Source organism: Heterodontus francisci, chromosome 19, assembly GCF_036365525.1.
Source record: "Heterodontus francisci isolate sHetFra1 chromosome 19, sHetFra1.hap1, whole genome shotgun sequence".
Classification (NCBI taxonomy): Eukaryota; Metazoa; Chordata; class Chondrichthyes; order Heterodontiformes; family Heterodontidae; genus Heterodontus; species Heterodontus francisci.
Window position 1 is genome coordinate 50,549,289 of NC_090389.1, and position 23,575 is coordinate 50,572,863.

Consider the following 23,575-nt stretch of genomic DNA (forward strand, 5'->3'; position numbering starts at 1 on the left):
CTGTACCCAAATTGCTTCTACATCCTGGTCTCCTGAACTTAGGTCATCCCTCTCTACTGCGCTAATACCATCATTAATTCTGGTCTCTTGACTATCCCCGATTTTAATTGCTCCACCATTGGTGGTCACGCCTTCAGTTTCCTTGGCCCTAAGCTCTGTAATACCCTCCCTACACCTCTCCACCTCACTTTTCTCCTTCAAGACATTCCTTAAAACCTACCTTCTTGACCAGGTTTTTGGTCATCTGACCTAATAATTCTCCTGTGAAGCACCTTGGGACATTTTATTACATTAAAGACGCTGTATAAATATAAGTAGTTGTTACTGCTGAAAAATCATTTTCCTCAGGGTCAAAAAGTCAGCAGAGCACAGAGTAGCTGTGTATGTGTGGAGGCTGCCGAGGAGAAGGAAAACTCTTACTGGACTGTAGGTTTGAGGCGGGGGAAGGATGAGCTACATTAGGTTGGGATAGAGAAAAAGAAACACAGCATAAAAAAACAATGTGGTGAGCAAACAAGAAGGAACTGCAGCAGGACAGAATGTGAAAAAAATACAAAAGAACAGCAGGTAATATAAAAAAGGAAGAAGGTGAGAAGTGGCGAGGGAAGTAGGTGTGAGGAGAAAAAACAGGGAAAAGACAAGAAGGAAAATTGTGAAGAAGAAAAAACAGAAGGCAGTTTTGATTTTTTTTTAATTGGGTGTCGAAAAGATTCTTCAATGCTGTTGAATGGGATGTGAGTGGACACCAGCACAGGTTCACACGTGTTCGCTACGAGCCCATTGCGGGAGTTGTGTGACTATCTGCTGCACTGGATCAAGTCTTACAAGGAGTCCATTGATGCTCCTGTAACAACCCATCTGTGTGCCAGTGAGTGAGTAGAGAAAAATCCACACTTTGTCAGGAACATACCTTCACTGCCAGTGCTGGGAACCAGCCCTAGCCCTAGGTAATTGTGATTGGCCCAGGAATGTGGCATCATGCTTCAGAAGTACCTACAGTCCAAGCTTTATATCAATGTTAAACTACTGAGAAAGACACAGGGCCTCAAGGTCTGGTGGACATGTCCAACACATACATATGGACTGAGGCTGCAGAGATCACAACAGAAACATGAAGAAGCTAGTTATCCCTCTCTTTAATTCTGCTCGCAGGCAAGTTCAGAATGAAGACACAGGCAGCATGAAAATGTTTCTCCACAGAGCTGCATTCATCCACTTGCCTGGATCAGTGCAGCTCCAACAATACTCAAGAAGCTCGACACCATCCAAGACAAAGCAGCCATTTGATCGGCACCCCATCCACCACCTTAAATATTCATTCCTTCCACGGCCAGTGCAACATGGCTGTAGTGTGTACTGTCTACAAAATGCACTACAGCAACTCCCAAATCCGTGCCATCTACCACCAAAAAGGACATGGACAGCATGTGCATGGTGTTACGACCAGGTGAGAAAGAGGTCTCAGGTTCCCTTTCAGCCTTCACCTGGTATTGCTGTAACAGGGTTTTATTTTTAAACACACTGTGTTTTGAGCTCCCCCTTGGTGAATCCTTGTTCACCACTTTCCAATTATAAGGCAAAGAAATGAGCACAAACAGGCTTTCTTAGGTTTAAAGAAGAAAGGTGAAATTTTATTAAACTTAAACTCTAATTCAGTTAACGCCTCCGGATACATGACGCGCCCATGCTAGCATGCATACACGATACACACATGCAAATAGAGACAGAAAAGAGCAGAAGAAAAATAAAGTGGAAAGGTTTGAGGCAATATCTGAAGAGTTGTTGTTACGGTTCTTCAAACTCACTGTCGAGTCCTTGCTGGAAGGAGGATATTGCTTTTCATTGGGGCCCAGTATTCTTCTTAAACCTTGTTAAATCTTGTTCGCTGTAGGAGACTTTTTCCTCTTGAGGTTCATGTGTCTTCAGTCGGTTTTTGGAGTTCCGTGAGGAAGAGATGGGAGCAGACAGGAGAGGCTGTGGTGAGCCAGCCAGGAGAGGTCATTTCAATCCAGAAGCAAAGAGCTTTCTGCCGGCTCTCAGTTCAAAACTCTGTACAATTCAGAAAAATACCCAGACTGCCAAGCAGGTTAGTCATGTGACTAACTGGTTTGACCATGTCTGTTTGTGGATTGTATTGGAGCAGGGGATAACTCCTTTGTTTAACATTGTCTGTTAATATGCAAAAATGTCTTTCTAGCCAGGGCGGCACAGTGGAGCAGTGGTTAGCACCGCAGCCTCACAGCTCCAGTGACCCAGGTTCAATTCTGGGTACTGCCTGTGTGAAGTTTGCAAGTTTTCCCTGTGTCTGCGTGGGTTTTCTCCGGGTGCTCCGGTTTCCTCCCACAAGCCAAAAGACTTGCAGGTTGGTAGGTAAATTGGCCATTATAAATTGTCCCTAGTATAGGTAGGTGGTAGGGAAATATATGGGTCAGGTGGGGATGTGGTAGGAATGTGGGATTAGTGTAGGATTAGTATAAATGGGTGGTTGATGGTCGGCATGGACTCGGTGGGCCGAAGGGCCTGTTTCGGTGTTGTATCTCTAAACTAAAACTAAACCCCTTTTCACAGGCCTTCTCTTCTTTCCAGCAACAATTTGAAATTTAATGTCCATGTGGTGAAATTGATGTGCCTCATTCTTGGCAGTTGGGAGCCTGCATGACAATGGGAACACCTCCACCTCCCAGTTTCCCTCCAGGTTGCACACCATCCTGATTTGGGCAAAATCATCATTCCTTCATCATCACTGTGTCAAAATCCTGGAACTCTTTACCTAATAGCACTGTGGAAGTATCTTCTCTGCACAGACTGCAGCAGTTCAAGAAAGCCACTCACCACCATCTCTCAAGGGCAATTAGGGATGGGCAATAAATGTTGACCTTGTCAGTGATACCCATATCCTGTTTTTAAAAATACACGATTCAAACTCTGCCACAACCCACAAAATAAGTGGAAGGAAATAGCTTAGCTATTACTAGTCCACAGTCATAATCTTTTCTTGTCATTCTTCAGCAGTTTCTCTTCCAGTTTCTTCTGTTCCTACTGATCTGTTGCTCTTATTGCTGCTCTCTCTTTAAGTCTGTTCCTCTCATTTTTGACACTCTTTGTCCCTCCAAGGTTTTCCTCCCTGTGTCACTGTTTTCTCTTATTCCCAAGGTGGCCTAACCCCTTTCTGTTTGGATTTTTCCAAGCTTATCTTTTAAATTCCAGCCTTTATTTTGACTCGCTGAGATGCTGAGAACCAACTGACGCCTGCCATTCAACATAGCATCAAATAACACCTTCGTTAATGATAAGCTTCTGTCTGTCCATCTTCAAATTTTCTCTTGCCGATATGATATCCAATACATTTTATGTAACTACTATTTGTTTTTATATCTGATAATAGATTACCCACAATAAATTACTACAAACTTAGTAAGTTATAATAATGTGCATGGGTTGTAGTCTGATGTTTGATGATCATGGAAGCTCATTACTCACTTATTTCATCTCATGTTTAAGCAAGAATGTCTTTCAGTTTTATTGCATATGATTTGTTCCCCTGACTTAGTTCCTAGTTCCCAATTCAGTAACATGAGCTTAAAGTTAGAAAAACCGGAACAATTAGCAGCAATCTCAGTATATTGGATTTTAGTAAATAGTTTTTTCCTGTTGGCACAAAGCAAAAACCAATTTTTCAGAGTTTTTAATACAATCGGACTATGATGCGATGATTTTCAATTTGCCAAACACCATTGATTCCAAACAAAAATTGATCTAAGTCCAATAATAGAAATAGACTGGGTGCTTTCATAATGTGGATGAGACACTAACAAAGCACATTCTGCCATGAGCAGTTGTGAGATACCCATTTAATGAAGGATTTTGTTTGAAGGAAATTAAGTTTTTTTTTAATTAGCAAATCATGTGCCAGTTAACCTCCAAACCTCAATTTATGGTGTGGAATTAGAATAACTTGTGTTCAATGAGCTCTATTGTTTCTTTCTCAAACAAATCAGCTAATGTCAGTAAGCACAGTTATCTTCATCACTAAACAGCCTTGCATGGTTAACTGTGTCCAAGGAGACGTAGTGTTTAATATTCAACAATAATATAGAATGTATTTGTTTTGTAATATCTGCTGGAAGGAAGAAAAGATTCTTGTGACAACGATTTACTTTAAGAAACAAGGGTTTCGTTCAGAAATTAAGTGTTCTGTGTACAGTGTGTATCCCTATAGTGTGGTTCTTGCTTGTACAAAGCAGGATATGGTGGCATTTGTTTGATTAACTTGCTCGACAAAAGTGACAGCTGCTGCGGGTGCATGTAGATGAGCTGCACAGTGCGGTTCCGCCTTTGTACATCTGTCAGTATAAAGGGAAAAATAAAGAGTGAAAAGAGACAAATTGGTCCCAAAAGGCAAGCTATTCAACTTAGGAGGTTTCTTCTATTAAGATGCACAGTGTGAATCTCGAGTACTTGGTCGCTTATTTAATTTCATTTGGTCTAGGGGCTGACACCACACATGTTTCATTGAAGTTGTGCTCCTGAACTGAGTTTGGGGAAACTTTTCTTTTACCTCAAACTTACCAGGAAACGATCCAATATGAGGTTGTCTTACTGCAGCTTTTAAGCTGGTATATAATAATATGTTTTTCAAATTTGGATTCCAGTATTGTTACTTCACCAAATTCTTCTAAACTTTAATATACTTCAATTTTTAGAATTTATTTTTGTGATTAAATGAATGGGTGTGCCACAGCAGGAAAGATATTTCAAAAAATAAATTATGCAAAAATTACAGAGAAGAAACAATTAAGGTAATGTAGATTAACAATGTATCTGTTAGTTTTTACTGTAATAATTGGAAGGCTAGTATTCGTATTTGTAGAGCATATGGACAAATTTGATGAGGTTTGCTTTTAATATGAGGCAATGCAATTACGTACACTTACATTTAAAATGTTACTGAAACACATCGAGAGATTAGCTTTCAGTTGTTTCCCACCTACAAAATTCTAGTCCGTACTTCCAGACTGTATTTTTAAGGCCATGTTTGTGCCATATATATGCATTATAAGAAAGGGAATATTGTGTGGAAAATGCAGAAGCTGTTCCAAAAAGCTTACACTGTGACAGCACAATAATCAGCACAGAAACCAATTATTTTACATGTAAATCACCATTAAAATTAAACCCAAGAGTTAAAATGTTTAAAATATTCAAACTTTAAACCTACAAGTCAGATTTCAAATGCATTTATTTGAACGGAGGAAGAAATAAGATTGAGGTTTTTTTCTCCTCTACCAGTTATTTGATGTTTGCACATTCTATGCCTGTAGAAACTATAAAAAAAACTGAATTAACCTCCATGTGCAGCAAATTACTGTTCACAATGGCACCTACACAGGGAGCCTGATTGGCATCATAGACCAGTGTGTGAAAACACTGAAAATAGCAGCATTTTCACAAAAATTGCAAAGTGCAACTGCAAAAACCAGTTTTACAAAAAAGCTCTTGAAAGAAACATCTCTACCTTTGATAAACAGTAGCAATCAAATTAATCACAAAGAATTTCTGACAGACCCCGTTCCATAAAGGTTGGTTTTTGCTGATCAATGTGCCCAAGTAACATGAAACTGTAATATACAAAGTGTACTTCTGAAGGGGTTACACCCATCCTTTTTAGCTCAGCTAATGTTTGCATGGCAAAAAAGTCCTATGTAAGGATGTATGATGTACATTTATTTTAGACTGGGTATTGTGTACACAATAGCTGCCTTTTAGAAATAATTCAGCAAAAGCTCTACTTTGATATTGTAGAATAGTTGGCTTCAGTAAGAGCCGATCATCAAACGATTCCTGTTTTAGAAGTTTGCATTATGCTGTCTTTCTGACAAATTTTATTTGTAACCCCTTTTTCAAGTTGTGTAGTCTCCCCTGCTGATCACATTGTGTCAATGAGGCAATTACAGCAGTTTGAATCCTTTAGCATTTCTCTGACACCTTGGATCCAGAGATTATCTCAAGATGCCCATTCAGCTTTCCCATGCAAATCTATGGCCTGGGTGAGAAGAAACCAGACTGGCCCTGGATTTCCCTAGTGCATTATTTATCACAATTCTAAGTAGATTTGAACTGCTTGGATTGCCTTCAGTTGGATAGAAGATTCTGAAATGAGGGGTCACTGGTGTGGGTTTCTATGGTAATTGAGTAGTATTGCCAATAGTTTTCCTCTCATGAGCAATAAAGCACATAATAATAGACAAACAACAGTGGTTAAAGCAAGCAGGTAGGATTACTATGTCCTTTTGTCGGAAGTATATAATGTGATGTAGTCAGATTTAAAGACTTCTCAACCCCCCAAATCCACCCTACAGGCACCTGCTGTGTCATTTTCTAAGCCTAATCTCCATCCGTTAACTACAGGCCTCTTGCTAATTTGAGGCAAACGGCCAGATTTGCTGCTGAATAGCGTAGTGAAAAGCCTGAACTCATGAAAATCCTCCCAAAAAAATGAGCCAAATATAGCACTTGCATGACAAATCCATGAGATCTTCTAACACAGGATACCATTGACTAACTGCATTTCTTTACCCCCACATTAATAGTTTACAAAAATTGCAGAACTTCCACACTGCAGCAGCCTCCCCCACAAAACTTGTCACTTCACATTGCTGTCAGTCACCACAATAACAATCATTTCATGCCTCCTGCTAATTGCAAGCACAGCTGGGGCCCAGCAGGGTGCTCTTGCACAGTCCCAGGCCTTTATACCAGTCCCAATCTGTTCTGTAGCACGCACACACACATACACACACACACACAAAATTACTAGCAAAGGCAGAAAGAGGCAGAGTCACAGGTTGCTTGTAATCCCTCCACTTCCCCACTAAGAATTCATTCTTACTAGAATTCCTGTTTTTGTTTTAGACTATACAAAAGCTTCAGTGACCTTAAGTCACCAGAATTTATGTTCTGAATGAGAAACACAACTCCTTCAGGTGCATTAAGCTGTGGCACTGCATCTGGCTTGGTGCATTCTGTTTGCGGCACCCCTGGAGTGTGTTGCAGCTTCCTGTAACATGTAAAATATGAGTGTGAACTCAAGGTTCATGGCAGGGAGCAGGGAGGCTGAAGCAGGAGGTCAGACAGCCTTTCAAATCTGGCTGTAGAACAAGGTTGCAGATGTTCCTGTGTAAGTGTAATGACACCAGCTCCCCGAGAACACAGGAACCCAGTGCTTCCTTCTCCTCATTTTCACGAATGAATGCCATAATCAGTATGCTGCTTGCAGATTTATTCAAATCAAGTTTTATTTTACATATTCAGAGATCAGTATGGCATCAGTGGAAGTTATGACGTTTAGTTTAACAGGGTTCACCCTCTACTGAAGTTAAGGTCCTGTGTATTAAAGGAGAACACTTGTTAGATTTTTTTTACCTCACATTTTTATTACCTATGACTCTAACTGTGAACAGTGCTGTGTTAGGAAGATATTAGATTAGATTACTTCTAATTCAGATGCTCCATTCTTTATATTTGTTGATGAGTTGTGGTCATCAATTTTCTCAAAGGAAATCTTTATTGGGAGACTTTATAGAAACCAAAACTCTGCACATTGAATATGTTTTCATTTCAAGCTGACAACATTTTCAAGCCATTTCAGGCAAAAACAAGTTAGTCTTTCACCAAAAGAACTGGTTCAACCACATGAAGCGCTACTGTCGGAACAATTTTAACCCTGCTGTAACAGCACAGACAGGTAATTAAATTGCTATAGAATATTTCCCATTCCATTCCTGCTGTGGTTCCTGCTGGCCACCATTTTAACTGAGTAGTGTTTTTATATAGCTGAAGTGCCCACCTGAGGTAGGCAGGGGCCTCATCAGCACATGCAACTCAGTGTACAATAATATAATTAGTACCCTGACACATTTTTAACACAAAGTCGCAGAAATCTTGCCCAGTAGCCAACCTGCCAGCAAAATCTAGTTCAATTGGTCTGTCAGAGCCACTGAAGATGTATTTAAAGGGGCACTCAACTGCAGATAATTGGATCATGGGATCTGTGTGCCATTGTGCTGCTTGGATTGCCTGTAGAGTTTCCAGCTTCCAGAATGCATCTTTCTGATACTTTTGTGCCTTAGTTACCCGCAGTAGGCTCTCTTTGCTTATCAAAGGTGGTATTATTGCCAGTTTGATTTGGATGGGGGAAGAGGTGAAGCAAGAGAACTAAAGAATCAGTATGTTTAACACATGGCTGAATTTTGTAGAATGTGTGGCTAATGTTGACATACTAGGGATCACAACAATTACATAGAATTGCATAGAATGTACAGCATAGAAACAGGCCATGTGACCCAACTGGTCTATGCAGGTGTTTATGCTTTTTTAAAATTCATTCATGGGATGTGGGTGTCACTGGCATGCCTGGCATTTATTGAGCATCCCTATTTCGCCCTGAGAAGGTGATGGTGAGCTGTCTTCTTGAAGCACTACAGTCTGGGTGTCTGGATACAACCAGAGGGCAGTTAGATACAGAGTTCTATGATTTTGACCTCATTACAAAGAAAGAACAGCAATATATTTCCAAGTCAGGATAGTGTGTGACTTCAAGGGGAACTTGCAGGTAGTGGTGTTTCCATATGCCCGCTGCGCCTGTTCTTCTAGATGATAAAGGTGATACGTTTGGAAGATACTGTCAAATAAGCCTCGGCGAGTTGCTGCAGTGCATCTTGTAGATGGTACACACACTGCTGCCACTGTGCGCCAGTGGTGGAGGGAGTGAATCTTTAAGGTGCTGCATGGGGTGGCAGTCAAGTGGGCTACTTTGTCCTGGATGGCGTTGAGCTTCTGGAGCATTGTTGGAGCTGCACCCATCCAGGCAAGAGCTCTACATGAGTCTCCTCCCCTCCCTCTTCATCTTGACCCAATCAGCATATTATTCTTTTCCTTTCTCACTTGTGTTTATCTAGCTTCCCCTTAAATGCATCTGTGCTTGTTGACTCACCTGCCCCTTGTGGTAACGAGTGCCACATTCTATCATATCTTTGAGTAAAAAAGTTTCTCCTGAATTTGCTATTGGATTTATTAGTGACTGTCTTATGGCCCCTAATTCTGGAGTCGCCCACAAGTGGAAACATCTTCTCTGTGTCTACCCGATCAAATCTTTCAGAATTTTAAGGATCTCTATGAAGTCACCCCTCAGCCTTCTCTTTTCTAGAGAATAAAGTGCCATGGCAATCCTTACCCATTATTGATGAACCCGTCAAGAGGGTGGACATAGATGTTATAGACCCATGTTTGTAAGGAGTCAGTCATGGAAACAATGCATCTTAACCATAAAAGACTGCCCATCTAGGTATCAAGGCTGTTGTTGTTGGGTCAGTGGATGCATGTGTTGTGCACAACACATAGTTCAAAATGTTTATTTCATTTGGGTTTCCAGAAGATATTTTCCTGCTCAGTTGGCTAGTTTTGCATCTCAGATAGTTACTCTTCTGTGGCAACAGTGCCAAATGACTAAGTGTCATCACGGAGCTGCAGACGTTAACATGTAATTATATGGACCTGTCTGTTCTGTACCCTTAGCATGGTTACATCAACCTATTGACAAAAATGCATGCTTTTTCCAATGGGCCATCTTCCTGCAAGGATACAGCATGGTCATTCAACAACTTCTGGGTCACAAGACAAGAATGCTGATTCACTGTTAAGTCTGTAATATATGCAGCTAGATCCCCATGAGCATCCTGTCATTAGGATTACTAAGTATGAAGAGGGCAAGTGATGTGACAATAATGAAGCATTTTTTGTCTATTTTGCATCATAATTTGTCATCTTTATTTCTGTCATATACATGTATATGGAGTCGCTCACAGTAAATGTCTCAACTTGTTTAGATACAATTGCACCAAAATATAGATATTCTGGTCTGAATTTCCTTGGATCTCACTCTGCCATCATAAGTATGGTGGAGCAACACTCTCACCCACTGCTATTCATGCCTTTTATCCCAATCACCTTTCAGGGCTAAGGGTACTTCCCCCTCTGCCATTTGCTAAGCAGTTGGGGAGCCTGCCTTACAGAGGGTAGAGACTGACTGTAGAGCCTTGCTACAGCATTAGGGAAATGTCTATGGAAGAGGAAGAGTTGAAAAGGTGCAAAAACTTGGAAATTTAGTGTACAAAATATGATAAAAGGACACCCAAGTTAATATAGAAAATATTACATGGTCTGGATAGGGTAACCCAGAATATTATACTAAATTGACCATTTAAAACAGAATGTTTGGAATAATCTATCAAGCAGAGTCATAGAATAAAAAATATGGACATTCAAAATGTAATTGGATGTTATTGTAGGAGAGTTAGAGTACTGAAGAGTGCGCTTTAATTAACTGAATGGCCTTCTCTTGATTTTTCTTGTTATTTTTAGCGTTTCCACCCATAAATTCTCTGATGATTCTGGACTGTGGTGGGACAATTGAAATGCCATTGATATGTGCACATGTCTATATTGGCTTTCCTTCCCATTTTTACTCTAACTTTTAGGTTCACTCTCACCACTCACAATGCTCAAACTCTTTCAATATAACTCTTCAGCTGGCCAGTAGATGAAGCACAAAAGCAGTTGCAATGACGCCCCTGCTAATTTTCCTTCACTACCCCTAAGAAACTGTTTACTCTTCACTCAGCACTTCCCCTGGTAGTACAGCCAAAATTCAGAATATACCATATAGAGAACTGTGGGTACACGTCTATATCTTACTCCAAGGAATCACTATTAACACAAAAACAACAGCTCCTAAGCCAAAAAGGGCCAAATGCAGGTGTTTGTGAATAATTCTGGAAGTTATATTTGTACTGCTTAAGGTATCACTAACATACGTTATTTATGTCCAGTTACAGATAACTCAATAGTAAAAGAATGTAAGTGGGCCAGTTACTGGGGGAGAAATTGGATAGCGACCCCATTTTAGTGCAAACTGGATGCAGGGAACAATCCAAAAGCAAAATACTTCAGATGTTGGAAATTTGAAATAAAAACAGAAAATGCTGGCAATCCTCAGCAGCTGAAGCAGCAACTGTGGAGAGAGAATCAGAGTCAATGTTTCAGGTTGATGAGCTTTTATCAGAACTGGGAAAAGTTAGAAATGTAACAGGTTTTAAGCAAATGAAAGGGGGGAGGGTGGGAAAAGGAAAAAAGGGAAGGTCTGTGATAGGGTGGAAGACAGGAGAGATTAAATAACAGAAGGGTTGATGAAGCAAGGCCAAAGGGAGTGGTAATGGGATAAGTAAAGAAACAAAAGATATGTCTAGAGGAGGTATGAATGGCAGAAAAATGAACAGCTGCCATCGAAAAGCCAAAACAAGAGATAAACAAATTTAAACTAAATCCTGCAAACAAAAAGGAAACAAAATGGGGGGCATAGGTTACGATCTGAAATTGTTGAACTCAATGTTGAGTGGAAAACTGTAAAGTGCCTAATCGAAAGATGAGGTGCTGTTCCTCGAGCTTATGTTGAGCTTCATTGGAACACTGCAGGAGGCCAAGGACAGAGAGGTCAGAATGAGAGCAAGACGGAGAATTAAAATGACAGGTGACTGGAAGTTCGGGGTCACGCTTGCGGACTGAACGGAGATGTTCCGCAAAGCGTTCACCCAATCTGCGTTTGGCCTCCCCAGTGTGCAGCAGACCATATTGTGAGCAGCAAATACAGTATACTTAATTGAAAGAATTCAAGTAAATCGTTCTTTCAATTGAAAGGAACATTTGGGGGCTTCGACATTGAGGAGAGAGGAGGCAAAAGGGCAAGGGTTGCATCTCCTGCACTTGCATGGAAAAGTGCTAAGGGAAGGGGAGAGGGTGTTGGGGGTGATTGAAGAGTGGGCCAGGCTGTCGTGGAGGGAACAGTCCCTACACAATGCTGAAAGGGGAGGGGAGGGAAAGATGTGTTTGTTGGTGGCATCACACTGGAGGTGGCAGAAATGGCGAAGGATGATCCGTTGAATACGGAGGCTGGTGAGGTGGCAGGTGAGGACAAGGGGAACCTTATTGTAGTTCTGGGAGGGGGGGAAAGGGATGAGAGCAAAAGTGAGGGAAATGGTCGACGACCCTGTCGACCACAGTAGGGGGTTCCTTGGTTGAGGAAAAAAGACATATAAGAAGTGCTGGTATGGAAGGTTGCACCATCAGAATAGATGTGATGGATAAACTGGGAGAATGGAATGGAATCCTTACAGGAAGTGTAGTCAAGGAAGCTGTGGCAGTCATTGGGCTTATAGTGAATATTTGTGGATAGTCTATCCCCAGAAATGGAGACAGGGAAGTTGAGGAAGGGAAGGGAAGAGTTGGAGTTGGACCATGTGAAGGTGGAAAAGGGTGGATATTGGAAGAAAAGATGATGAGATTTTCAGGTTCGGGGCGAGAGCAGGAAATGGCACCGATAAAGTCATCAATGTACCAGAAAAAGCGGTGAGGGAAGGGGCGCAAGTCAGACTGGAACAAGGAATGTTTCACATATCCCACAAAAAGGCAGGCACAGCTAGGACCCATGTGGGTACCCATCGCAACACCTTTCATTTGGAGGAAATGAGTGGAGTTAAAGGAGAAGTTGTTCAATGTCAGAACCAGTTCACCCAGGCAGAGAAGGGTGGTGGTGGATGGGGACTGGTTGGGCTTCCATTCAAAGAAGAACCAGAGAACACTCAGACCGTCCTGGTGGTGGATGGAGGTGTACAGGGATGAGACATCCATGGTGAAAATTAGGTGATTAGGACCAGGAAATTGGAAACTTAAAGTGACGGAGGGCACCAAAAGAGTCGTGAATGTAGGTGGAAGAGACTGAACAAGGGCAGAAAAAATGGAGTCAAGGTAGGAAGAAATCAGTTCAGTGGGGTAGGAACAGGCTAACAGTCCTGTTTGTGGATCTTGGAGATAGAAATGGGCTGTTTAGGATTGGGGTCTATGAAGTTGGGGGCCGTAGTGGGAAGATCTCCAGAAGTGATGATGTCAGTGACAGTCCTGGAGATGTTCGGTGGTAGGGTAATGGGCCAGGAGGAGGTAGGAGGAAGTGTCAGAGAGTTGGCATTCGGCCTCTGCAAGGTAGACGTCAGTTCGCCAGACAACAACAGCACCACTCTTGTCAGCAGATTTGATAATGTTAGGGTTGGACCTAGGAGAGCAGAGTGCAGCAAATTCAGAGGGAGACAGGTTAGAGTGAGTGAGGGGAGCAGAGAAATTAAGACGGCCGATGTCATGCCAGCAGTTCTCAATGAAAAGATCTAGAAAAGGTAAGAGGCAGAGGGAGGGGTCCAGGTAGAGGGCGAATACTGGAGACAGGTAAAAAGGTCTACTGTGTAGGGGGAGGACTCCTGGCCAAAGAACTGGGCGCAGAGGTGAAGGTGACAGAAGAAAATTTCAGTGTCGTTGCAGGGAACAATCCCTCTGCTTGAACAGTTAAGCCTGAACCCAATCAAAATTGAACTCTGGGCCTAATTTAGGTTAGACTGGTGAGCTGTAGACACCTGCTGTGTTCCCCTGGCCATCTCGCCAGCAAAGCCAACATCAATTTAAGGCCGCTGTGACAGTGGCAGTGGTCCTGTGGTAAGTCCTGGGAGTGGAGGGAGATCATTGAGCAGGGGCCAGTAACGGTCTTCAAATTTGCTGTGGAGCCAAGAAGAGCAGGGGTGCACCTTCCCGTTCTGCGTTTAGGTAGATATTTTTCCCAAAACAAACCTTTTTGGTTGCGGCTGTAAGGACTGCTGGTTAGGCTGCAGGTAGACCTGGTTATCCTGTTTCAGGCATGAGCCGTGGACGCGTATATTGGATCTTTTACCAGCACACTTCTGGAACAGAATGTGTTCGTACAAGCCATATTGGATGCTTTGGTTCCCATTTTCTTCCTGGATTTCTTAAATTTGTCGAAGAACTAGCAAAAATTTTCATATAGAATTATATGTTTAAAGTGTGCTGCGGATGAGTTTCATAAGAAAATTTGGCAATTTTTACAGTGCTGTAAAGCTTCAGATATAAGATGATGTAGGACTGAATGTATTGAATTGACTTCTGCTAAAGCATTTTTAGAAAGTATATAGTTGTTGGAGATTACCTGGGCTGAATTTTACCAGCCCCTTGAAATTGGGGGTCGTGGCGGGGAGGGGGCCCATAAAATACTTGCGGGAGTGGCCCGCCACGACCTCCGACGTCAAGAAGGTCCCACCGCATTTTACTGGTGGCGGCGAGGGCTCAGTGCAGTGGAGGGCCTTCATTTACATATTTAAATTAATGAAGACAAAATGCAAATAAACTTAGCTGGTCCCGGCGGCCGTCCCACGCCTATTTTACGGCCTCCAGCCGCAACTCGCGTGTCTTCGGAACTCAGCGAGACACTAGTGGGGAGGGGGGAGAAGTGAAATTATCGTGGGGGGAGGCCGGGCAGGGAAAACACTTTTTACTGGCTGTCGGGATGGTGGGAAGGGGTTGAAGGGCAAATGTGAGTAGGTTGGGAGGGGAGGTTCAGGTTGGAAATAAAATACGTTTTCTGAATATAGGGCAATAACAAAAAACACTGGGTGTGTTGGGAAAGGGCCTCCATCTTCTAATTAATTTTTGTAAGCAAATGAAATATAATATACCTTTAAAAATTAAAATTTTTGCTAGGGGCTTGAAACCCTTTAAAAATGGCGCCAGTGCCTGCGTGGTGGAGCCGGACGCCATTGCCAAGGATGGAGCGGCCGCCTCCTCTACGCCATCAAGGATGGCCTCTCCGCCCCTCCATTTAAATGAATCCCCACGCAAAATATCGTGGGGGCTCAGCGGCAGCGCTTCTGTGTCAGAAGGCTGCCGAGTTCAAAGCGCTGCTGCCGCGATGTGCGGCACGCTAATAAAATTCAGCCTTTGATCTCATCTCAGTGAGCACAATTTGGTGTCATAAGTGCATTTCAGCAGAAATAAGAGTGAAGTAATAGTAAAGTAATACTAAAGTATTCCTAATACACTGTCAGGCAGCTCTTGGAGGCCAGTATTAATGCTGTACATATGCTAAAACAATGTTATCTTTGGAGGCAGATGATATAAGATGAATCAATTACGAGGTTCAGAGAATTCACAATAGTTTCATTACAATGAACTGCAAGTTCGATTTGATTGTTCCTAACCTGAAGCCAGCTGCATTCATGCGAGGTCACCATAATGGTGCAATGGCCCAATAATGCCATATATATTGACATTATGTTGATACTGATCTGAAAAATGTATGTTTCATTTATTAGTAATTTTTAAATGGATATCGTATAAATGCTATAATAATTTTCTGCAAAGAGAAACAGAAGTGGAAGATTTCATTGCTGTTAATTTCATTATTGTACGTGATTAGAATTTATTATGGGGAGAAAATCCGTGTGAGGAAATATTTCCCTGCATCCAGTTTCCCCACAAACCACTAATGGGGACATATGAAAAACCTACTTTGCTTTGTTTTGTGGATATTCCAAGTGGTCACAACTGGAATTGCACTTGGGAGTGTTAAAGCTTCGGAGTGATCATGCTAACAAATGATAGGGTTAATTGTATGAATCAGCAGCCTGTGAGGGAAACATAAGCAGATCAACTGAAATTGCTCTTCATCTGAAAGTCATTCTGTTGCAGTTCCAGTTAAGCAGTTTTTTACCTCACTGAGATTCCCATTCTTCATGTGTGAAGCCACAATTTAAGTGCCAGCAGCATTTCACTTTGGAAGGTGACAACTGAACCTGATCCTGTCCTTACCCAGTATCCATAGATTTCCAACATTGATATTGGGCAGAAGCCAGGACAGAAACTCGAGCAGACTGTTTTCCCTTGCCTGTCAAAGGATGATTAGCCCAATTGGTATCAATCCCACCATCGTGCCCAGCTAAGACCGCCTAACTCCTCACAGTAATAGGAAATTAAACATGGAATGTTCCTGGTTTATCTACTGAACCATCATGGGAGCTATTGTTAAACAATATCAAAGTATTTGCAACACCAAGTGACCTGCATGTATGAATCTGGGATACTGAAGTTTTGCCACACCAACTACCATGGAATTATTTTGTCCCCCCACCCCCACCCCACCCCACCCCGGCCATTCGCCGTTTTGCACAGTTGAATATTAAAACTAAATCAGTTTATGGTAAAATATAAGCAGAACAATTGGTGTGATCTTACTCCTGTAATTGTGCTCCTATGTTAACCAACATCTCTTGAAAAAAAAGATGTGTTTTTTGGGACTTTGCTGTGCGCAAGTTGGCTGCTGTGTTTCCTACATTATAACAGTGACTACACTTCAAGAGTACTTACTTCTTGACTGTAAAGCGCTTTGGGATGTCCTGAGGTCGTGAAAGGTGTTATATTGATACAAGTTCTTCCCTTCTTTCAAGGTAATTACAGTGCTAGAGTAGTTTGTTTAGATGATTGGAACAGCTGAATATAAATTTTATATAAATTGAAGTTCCGATGCTCTGTTACAACCTAAGTTTTGTTATTTAAAATTTTTTGTGCCTGGAATACCATTCCTGGAGAGTCTTGGACAATGTATTTATCTATTTGCTGCTATCTTGCATGTAATACTGAGACTACTTAAACACATGTGTCAACACTATCTAACCCACTGTAATTCTTATGCTGGAGAGTGTTACCTTTTTTTTCAGCAATGGTACACGAGTTCCATGAATGTGATCTGCACCTGGCTAACAGATCGTATGGACCTGCAGCTTCACATCTACCAGCTAAAAATCCTCATCAGACTTGTCAAGGTGAGAAATTCATTTTAATAAATGTACCCAATAATCTCTGACTTTTATGATAATGAATATATATCCAGAGAACCATGCCACAGTTTTACTAACCTGGTAAACCTGCCAACTATTTCAGGCGGTGGAGAATTGGAAGCACTACAGCATTAACATGATTCACCCATAAACCACTAACGCTATTCTAATTTTTCTATTATAAGTAAATAACTAGAGAGGTAATTTTCCTTTATTTTAAGAGATTTCAGCAACTATGGGCTCAGTTTTGGTTTTTGTGACAGTTTTTGCCACTTGACTTTTTCTGTACTGGCATAACGTATTGGTCCTTTAGCACTGTTTAGGGGCATATTTTCAGTGAATTTAAATATTCTTGAAGCACAAATTGGAGTTCTTATTACTGACTATGGGCCAGCACTATTGTTACTTTTAAATTAAATTAAAGGAATAAGATGCTGTTTCCCTTGTGATTCATGGTAAAGGCAACATGTAACTGAGTAAACAGACCAGAAAGTCCCAGGTTTGATTTCAATCTGCACTGACTGAGTTTTCTGATCTCAGTTGGAGTGACAGTAGGGATGCTACAGTTAGCTTCAATATCCCCAAGGAAAGAATCATAGAATGTTGCAGCACAGAAGCAGACCATTCAGCCCATCATGCCTTTGCTGGCACTTTGAAAGAGCTATCCAATTAGTCCCACACCCCTATAACTGTACAAATTTTTACTTTTTAAGTATATATCCAATTCCTTTCTGCAAGTTACTCTTGAATCTGCTTCCACCGTCCTTTCAGGCATTCTAGATCATAACAACTGGCCAATTATCTTATCTCTGTGTCCTTCCCTTCTGCCAGTGGAAACAGTTCTTATTTACTCTATCAAAACCCATTGTAATTTTGAACATCTCTATCAAATCTCCCCTTAACCTTCACTGCTCTAAGGAGAGTAACCCCAGCTTCTCTAGTCACTTCATATAACTGAAGTCCCTGATCTTTGGTATCATTCTAGTAAATGAGTTGATGCATTGATTTGAATTAAATGAGTTGATTGATTAGTAAATGAATGCCGATGAGTTGAGGGCACAGATAGACACATAGCAACACGATATTGTTGCTATAATGGAAACTTGGCTTAAAGAGGGACAAGAATGGCCACTCAACATCCCTGGATATAGAGATTGCAGGCAGGAGGGAAACAAAAAAGGAGGGGGTGTAGCATTATTAGTTAAGAAATCAGTAACAGCTTTGAGGAGGGATGATATGCTAAATGAATCATCAAATGAGGGCATATGGGTGGATCTCAGATATAAAAAGGGGGCAGCTACATTACTGGGAGTGTACTATAGACCCCCAAATAGTGAGAGGGAAATTGAAGAACAAATATGTAGGCAGATTTCTGAGTGCAAAACTTTAGGGCAATAATATTTGAGGATTTCAACTACCCCAATATCAACTGGAATACAAACAGTGTGAAGGGCACAGAGGGGACAAAATTCTTGAACTGTATTCAAGAGACCTTTTTTAGCCAGCACGGAACAAACCCAACGAGAGGGGCCGCAATTCTAGATTTAGTCTTCGGTAATGAAGCTGGGCAAGTGGATGAAGTAACAGTGGGTGACCATTTTGGAGATAGTGACCATAATACAGTTAGTTTTAGCATAATCATGGAAAAGGACAAAGATAAAACAGAAGCAAAGGTTCTAAATTGGGGGAAGGCAAATTTTACGAAACTGAGAGGTGACCTGGCGAAAGTGAACTGGATACAGCTACTTGAAGGAAAATCAGTGGCAAACCTGTGGGAGGCATTCAAGAGAGAGATACTACGGGCACAGTGTAGGCATGTCCCCACAAAGATTAAGGGTGGTACTGCCAAATCTAGAACCCCCTGGTTATGTAAAAGCTTACAGGGTAAGTTAAAGCAAAAAAAGAAAGCTTATGACGATCACAGATATCATAATTTAGAAAGCCTAGTATGGAAAGGAGTATGGAAAATGCAGGGGTGAAGTAAAAAAGGAAATTAGAAAAGCAAAGAGAGGACATGAAAAATTATTGGCAAGTAAAATCAAGGAAAACCCGAAGATGTTTTATCAGAGCAAGAGGATAACTAAGGAAAGGGTAGGGCCTATCAGAGATGTACAGGGGAGCTTATGCGTGGATGCAGAAGATGTGGGTAGGGTTCTTAATGAGGTTTTTGTCCCTGTCTTGACAAAGGAGAGGGTTGATGCAGACATTGTAGTCAAAGAGGAGGAGTGTGAAATATTAGATACGATAAGCATGAGGGAGGAAGTGCTTGAGGGTCTGACATCTCTGAAAGTGGATAAATCCCCAGGACCGGATGGATTGCATCCCAGGTTGTTAAAGGAAGCCAAGGAGGAAATAGCAGATGCGCTGAGGATCATCTTCAAATCCTTACTAGATACAAGCAAGGTACCAGATGATTGGAGGTCTGCGAACATTGTACCATTGTTTAAAAAGGGTGCGAGAGATAAGCCAGGTTATTATAGGCCAGTCAGTCTGACCTCAGTGATGGGTAAATTGTTAGAATCTATTCTGAGGGACAGGATAAACTGTCACTTAGAAAAGCATGGATTAATCAGGGATAGTCAGCATGGATTTGTTAGGGTAAGGTCATGTCTTCCTAACTCATTTAGTTTTTTGAGGAAATGACCAGGAGGATTGATGAGGGTGCTGCAGTGGATGTGGTTTACATGGATTTTAGTAAGGCATTTGACAAGGTCCCGCATGGCAGACTGGTCAGTAAAATGAAAGCCCATGGGATACAGAATTGGCTCAGTGACAGGAATTAAAGGGTAGTGGTCAACGGATGTTTTTGTTATTGGAAAGCAGTTTCCAGTAGCATTCCACAGGGCTCAGTGTTGGGTCCCTTGCCATTTGTGGTATATATTAATGATTTGGACTTAATTGCAGGTGACATGATTGGGAAATTTGCTGATGACACAAAAATTGGCCGTATAGTTAATAGTGAGGAGGAAAGCTGTAGACTCCAGAATGATATGGTTGAGTGGGTGGAAAAGTGGCAAATGGAATTCAATTCAGAGAAGTGTGAGGTATTGCATTTTGGGAGGGCAAATAAAGCGAGGGAATAACGGGTTGATATTGAGAGGGGTAGAAGAAGTGAGAGACCTTGGAGTGCATGTCCACAGGTCCCTGAAGGTGGCAGAACAGGTGGATAGAGTGGTGAAGAAGGCATCTGGAATGCTTTCCTTTATTGGCCGAGGTATAGAGTATAAAAGCAGGTATGTGATGCTGGAACTGTATAGAGTGTTGGTTAGGCCACAGCTAGAGTATTGCGTGCAGTTCTGGTCACCACATTACAGGAAGGACATAATTACTCTGGAGAGACTACAGAGGAGATGTGCAAGAATGTTGCCAGGGCTTGAAGGTTGCAGCTTTGAGGAAAGATTGGATAGGCTAGGGTTGTTTTCCCTGGAACTGAGAAGGTTGAGGGGTGACTTGATTGAGGTGTACAAAATTATGAGGGGCCTAGATTGAGTAGGCAGGAAGGACCCTGTTGCCCCTGGTGGGGTGGTCATTTACCAGGGGGCACAGATTTAAGGTGATTGTTAGGAGGATTAGAGGGGGCATGAGGGGAAACCTTTTCACCCAGAAGATGGTGGGTGTCTGGAATTCACTGCCAGGAATGGTGGTGGAGGCAGAGACCCTCTTCTTTTAAAAGGTACCTGGACATGTACCTGAGGTGCTGTAACCTGCAGGGCTATGGGCCAGGTGATGGAATGTGGAATTAGTTTGGGTGGATAATTTATTTGGCCAGCACAGACACGAGGGGCTGAATGGCCTCCTTCTGTGCTGTACTTTTTCTATGCTTCTATGGTTCTAAATTTCCTCTGCACCCTCTCCAAGACCTTGCCTTCCTTCTTACAAAATTGGCCACAATATTTAAACTGAGACTTAACCAGTGATTTATAAATGTTTCGTGTAACTTGCTTTTGTACTCCTATGCCTCTTTATATCAAGCCAAGATCTTGTATCCTTGTTTTTAACGGGCTTATCAACCTGTCCTGCCAGCTTCAAAGAGTATAGAAGGGTAAAATCAGACAGGGTTCCTGCTTCTAATTAATATCTATTGACCTTTGTTCTTTCCATCCCCCCCACTTTCTGAAGGAACAGTTTGCCAAAAATCACTGGCTAGGCACACATACAGGAATGGCCACTTGAGTAAGGTATTGGAGGCAACCTTTTTTAAGAGAGATAAGGTCACTCCTTTTTTTACTCCAGTTTCATTGGTCTTCTCAAGTCATACATCTCAGACAAATGTGAAGTACTGCACAAAGAAAGAAAAAACATGAATGACACACGTTTTCTATGAATGTTGTTCTGAAGTTAAAGGAAATGTACGAGGGTAATTTTAACTTCTGGTGAGTATAAAACCAGTGATAATGGATCAGCCACCCCTTATACACCTCGTCCCATTTTCCTTTCCATTAGAAAGGAACTTTGGATGAGGTGTACAACAGGCAGTCAGTCCAATATCGCCCTGGAATAATTTAAGAACCAAATAGATGCTCCAATAGTTTATCTCCAGATGGATGAACCAAAATGCTTTTCTCATCGGTAATTATCTTGTCATCTTCTTGTGATGGTACATGAATCATAAAAGGTTGGTATGCAGGTACAGCAGGTGATTAGAAAGGCAAATAGAATATTGGCATCTATTGCAAGGGGAATCAAGTATAAAAGTGGGGAAGTTTTACTGCAGCTGTACAGGACCTTGGTGAGCCCACATCTGGAGTACTGCGTACAGTTCTGGTCTCCTTATTTGAAAAAGGATACTGTTACGACCAGGTGAGAAAGAGGTCTAGGGTTCCCTTTCAGCCTTCACCTGGTCTTACCATAACAGTGTTTAATTTTAAACACACCATGATTTTAGCTCCCCCTTGGTGAATCCTTGTTCACTGCTTTCCTATTATAAGGCAAATAAACCAGCACAAACAGGCTTTCTTAGGTTTAATGAAGAAAAGTTGAAACTTATTGAACTTAAACTCTAATTCAGTTGATGCCTATGGATACACGCGCCCATGCTAGCATGCATATGCAGTGCACAAATGCAAATAGAGACAGGAAAGAGCAGAAGAAAAATAAAGTGGAAAAGTTTGAGGCAATACCTGAAGAGTTGTTGTTACAGTTCTTCGAGCTCACAGTAGAGTCCTTGATTGTAGGTAGATCTTGCTTTTCATTGGGGCTCAGTATTCTTCTTAAGCCTTGTTCACTGTAGGAGACTTTTTTCTTTTGGGGTTCATGTGTCTTCAGTGGGTTTTGGAGTTCTGTGAGAAAGAGATGGGAGCAGACAGGAGAGGCTGTGGCGAGCCAGCCAGGAGAGCTCTTTTCAATCCAGGAGCAAACAGCTTTCAGTTCAAACTGTACAATTGGTACAGGTTACCAAGCAGGTAAGTCATGTGACTAACTGGTCTGACCACGTCTTGGCTCTGTGTATTGTATCACCTTAACAGGGAATGGAATGCGCTTCCCTGTCTTCAATGCCTGTTAGCATGTAAATGTTTTTTTCCAGCCAAGGTCTGGCAGTCCTTGTAACAGGCCTTCCCAGCAACAATTTGAAATTTAATGTCCATGCTGCATAATTAATATGCCTCAATCTTGGCTCCTGGGAGTGTGCTTGACAATATAATTGCGTTAGAAGCAGTTCAGAGAAGGATCACTTGACTAATTCCAGGGATGAAGGGCTTATTATATGAAGAAAGGTTGAACAGGTTGGGACTATACCCATTGGAAGTTAGAAGAATGAGAGGTAATCTTATTGAAACATATAAGATCCTGAGCGGACTTGATAGAGTGGATACCAGGAGGATGCTTCCTCTTGTGGGGGAGACTAGAACTAGGGGACACAGTTTAAGAATAAAGGGTCTCCGTATTAAGATGGAGATGAGGAGAATTTTTCTCAAAGGTCGTTAGTCTGTGGAATTCCCTTCACCAGAAAGCAGTGGATGCTGGATCATTGAATTTATTTAAGGCTGAGTTAGATAGATTTTTGATAGACAAGGGAGTCAAGGGTTATGGGGGCAAACAGGAAAGTGGAGTTGAGACCACAACCAGATCAGCCTCAGCCATCATCTTATCGAATGGCGGAACAAGCTTGAAGGGCTGAAGGGCCTACTCCTGCTCCTAAGTCCTATGTTCCTATGTTCTGCAAACTAATGAACAAGCTCAAAGGACTAAATAGCCTACTCCTGTTCCTATGTTAAAAGTTACATACAATCTTTATGTTTATGATGCTTGTGTAGAAATTCCAGCAGTGTTTTACAGCCAGTGATTTGTAGACCTTGCTGGTAGAAGTAACAGCCTGAATCCATGGAATGAAGTGCTCCTGAACTAGTGAAAGAAAATTACTGAAATAATTAAAGAAAATCTTAACAGTACATGAAGCAGGGTATGCATTATAAATAATAACATATACATGTATACACACACAGGAAAATAGTGGTGTACAGAAAACAAATGACTGAAGCACTCCAAGTACATTGCTTCAGCCTGTGACAGTGATCAGCTACACAACTCCTGTAATCCTGTATGTATTAATCGTACCTTTATAAAATGCTCTCTGGTTGCTATTTCTAACAATTTTTCTTTACAGGTTCAGTTCAACATCACATAAATTTCATGAAGTCTCAAAGGCTAAATGACTATATATGGGGTTGGTTCAATTATAACATTTCTGTCTCACTCCCATTGTACATTAACTAATGAAAGGGAAATTGCAGTAGTAAATGTTTTTTAAATCTGTGTGTGTGTTTCCAGCACAAATTTCTGAACTTAAGTGTTGCTTA

The 23,575-nt window shown here is 41.6% G+C and overlaps 1 protein-coding gene across 5 annotated transcripts in view; it reads left to right on the plus strand.

Annotated features, from left to right (window-relative positions):
- Nucleotides 1-23,575, plus strand: part of cadpsa (Ca2+-dependent activator protein for secretion a) — a 593,453-nt gene that overhangs the window by 559,808 nt on the left and 10,070 nt on the right. For all 5 annotated transcript variants that reach the window (XM_068051590.1, XM_068051591.1, XM_068051593.1 and 2 more), the window contains one exon: nucleotides 16,659-16,763. In XM_068051590.1, coding sequence (XP_067907691.1) covers nucleotides 16,659-16,763 — 105 coding nt within the window. The remainder of the gene's footprint in view (nucleotides 1-16,658; nucleotides 16,764-23,575) is intronic.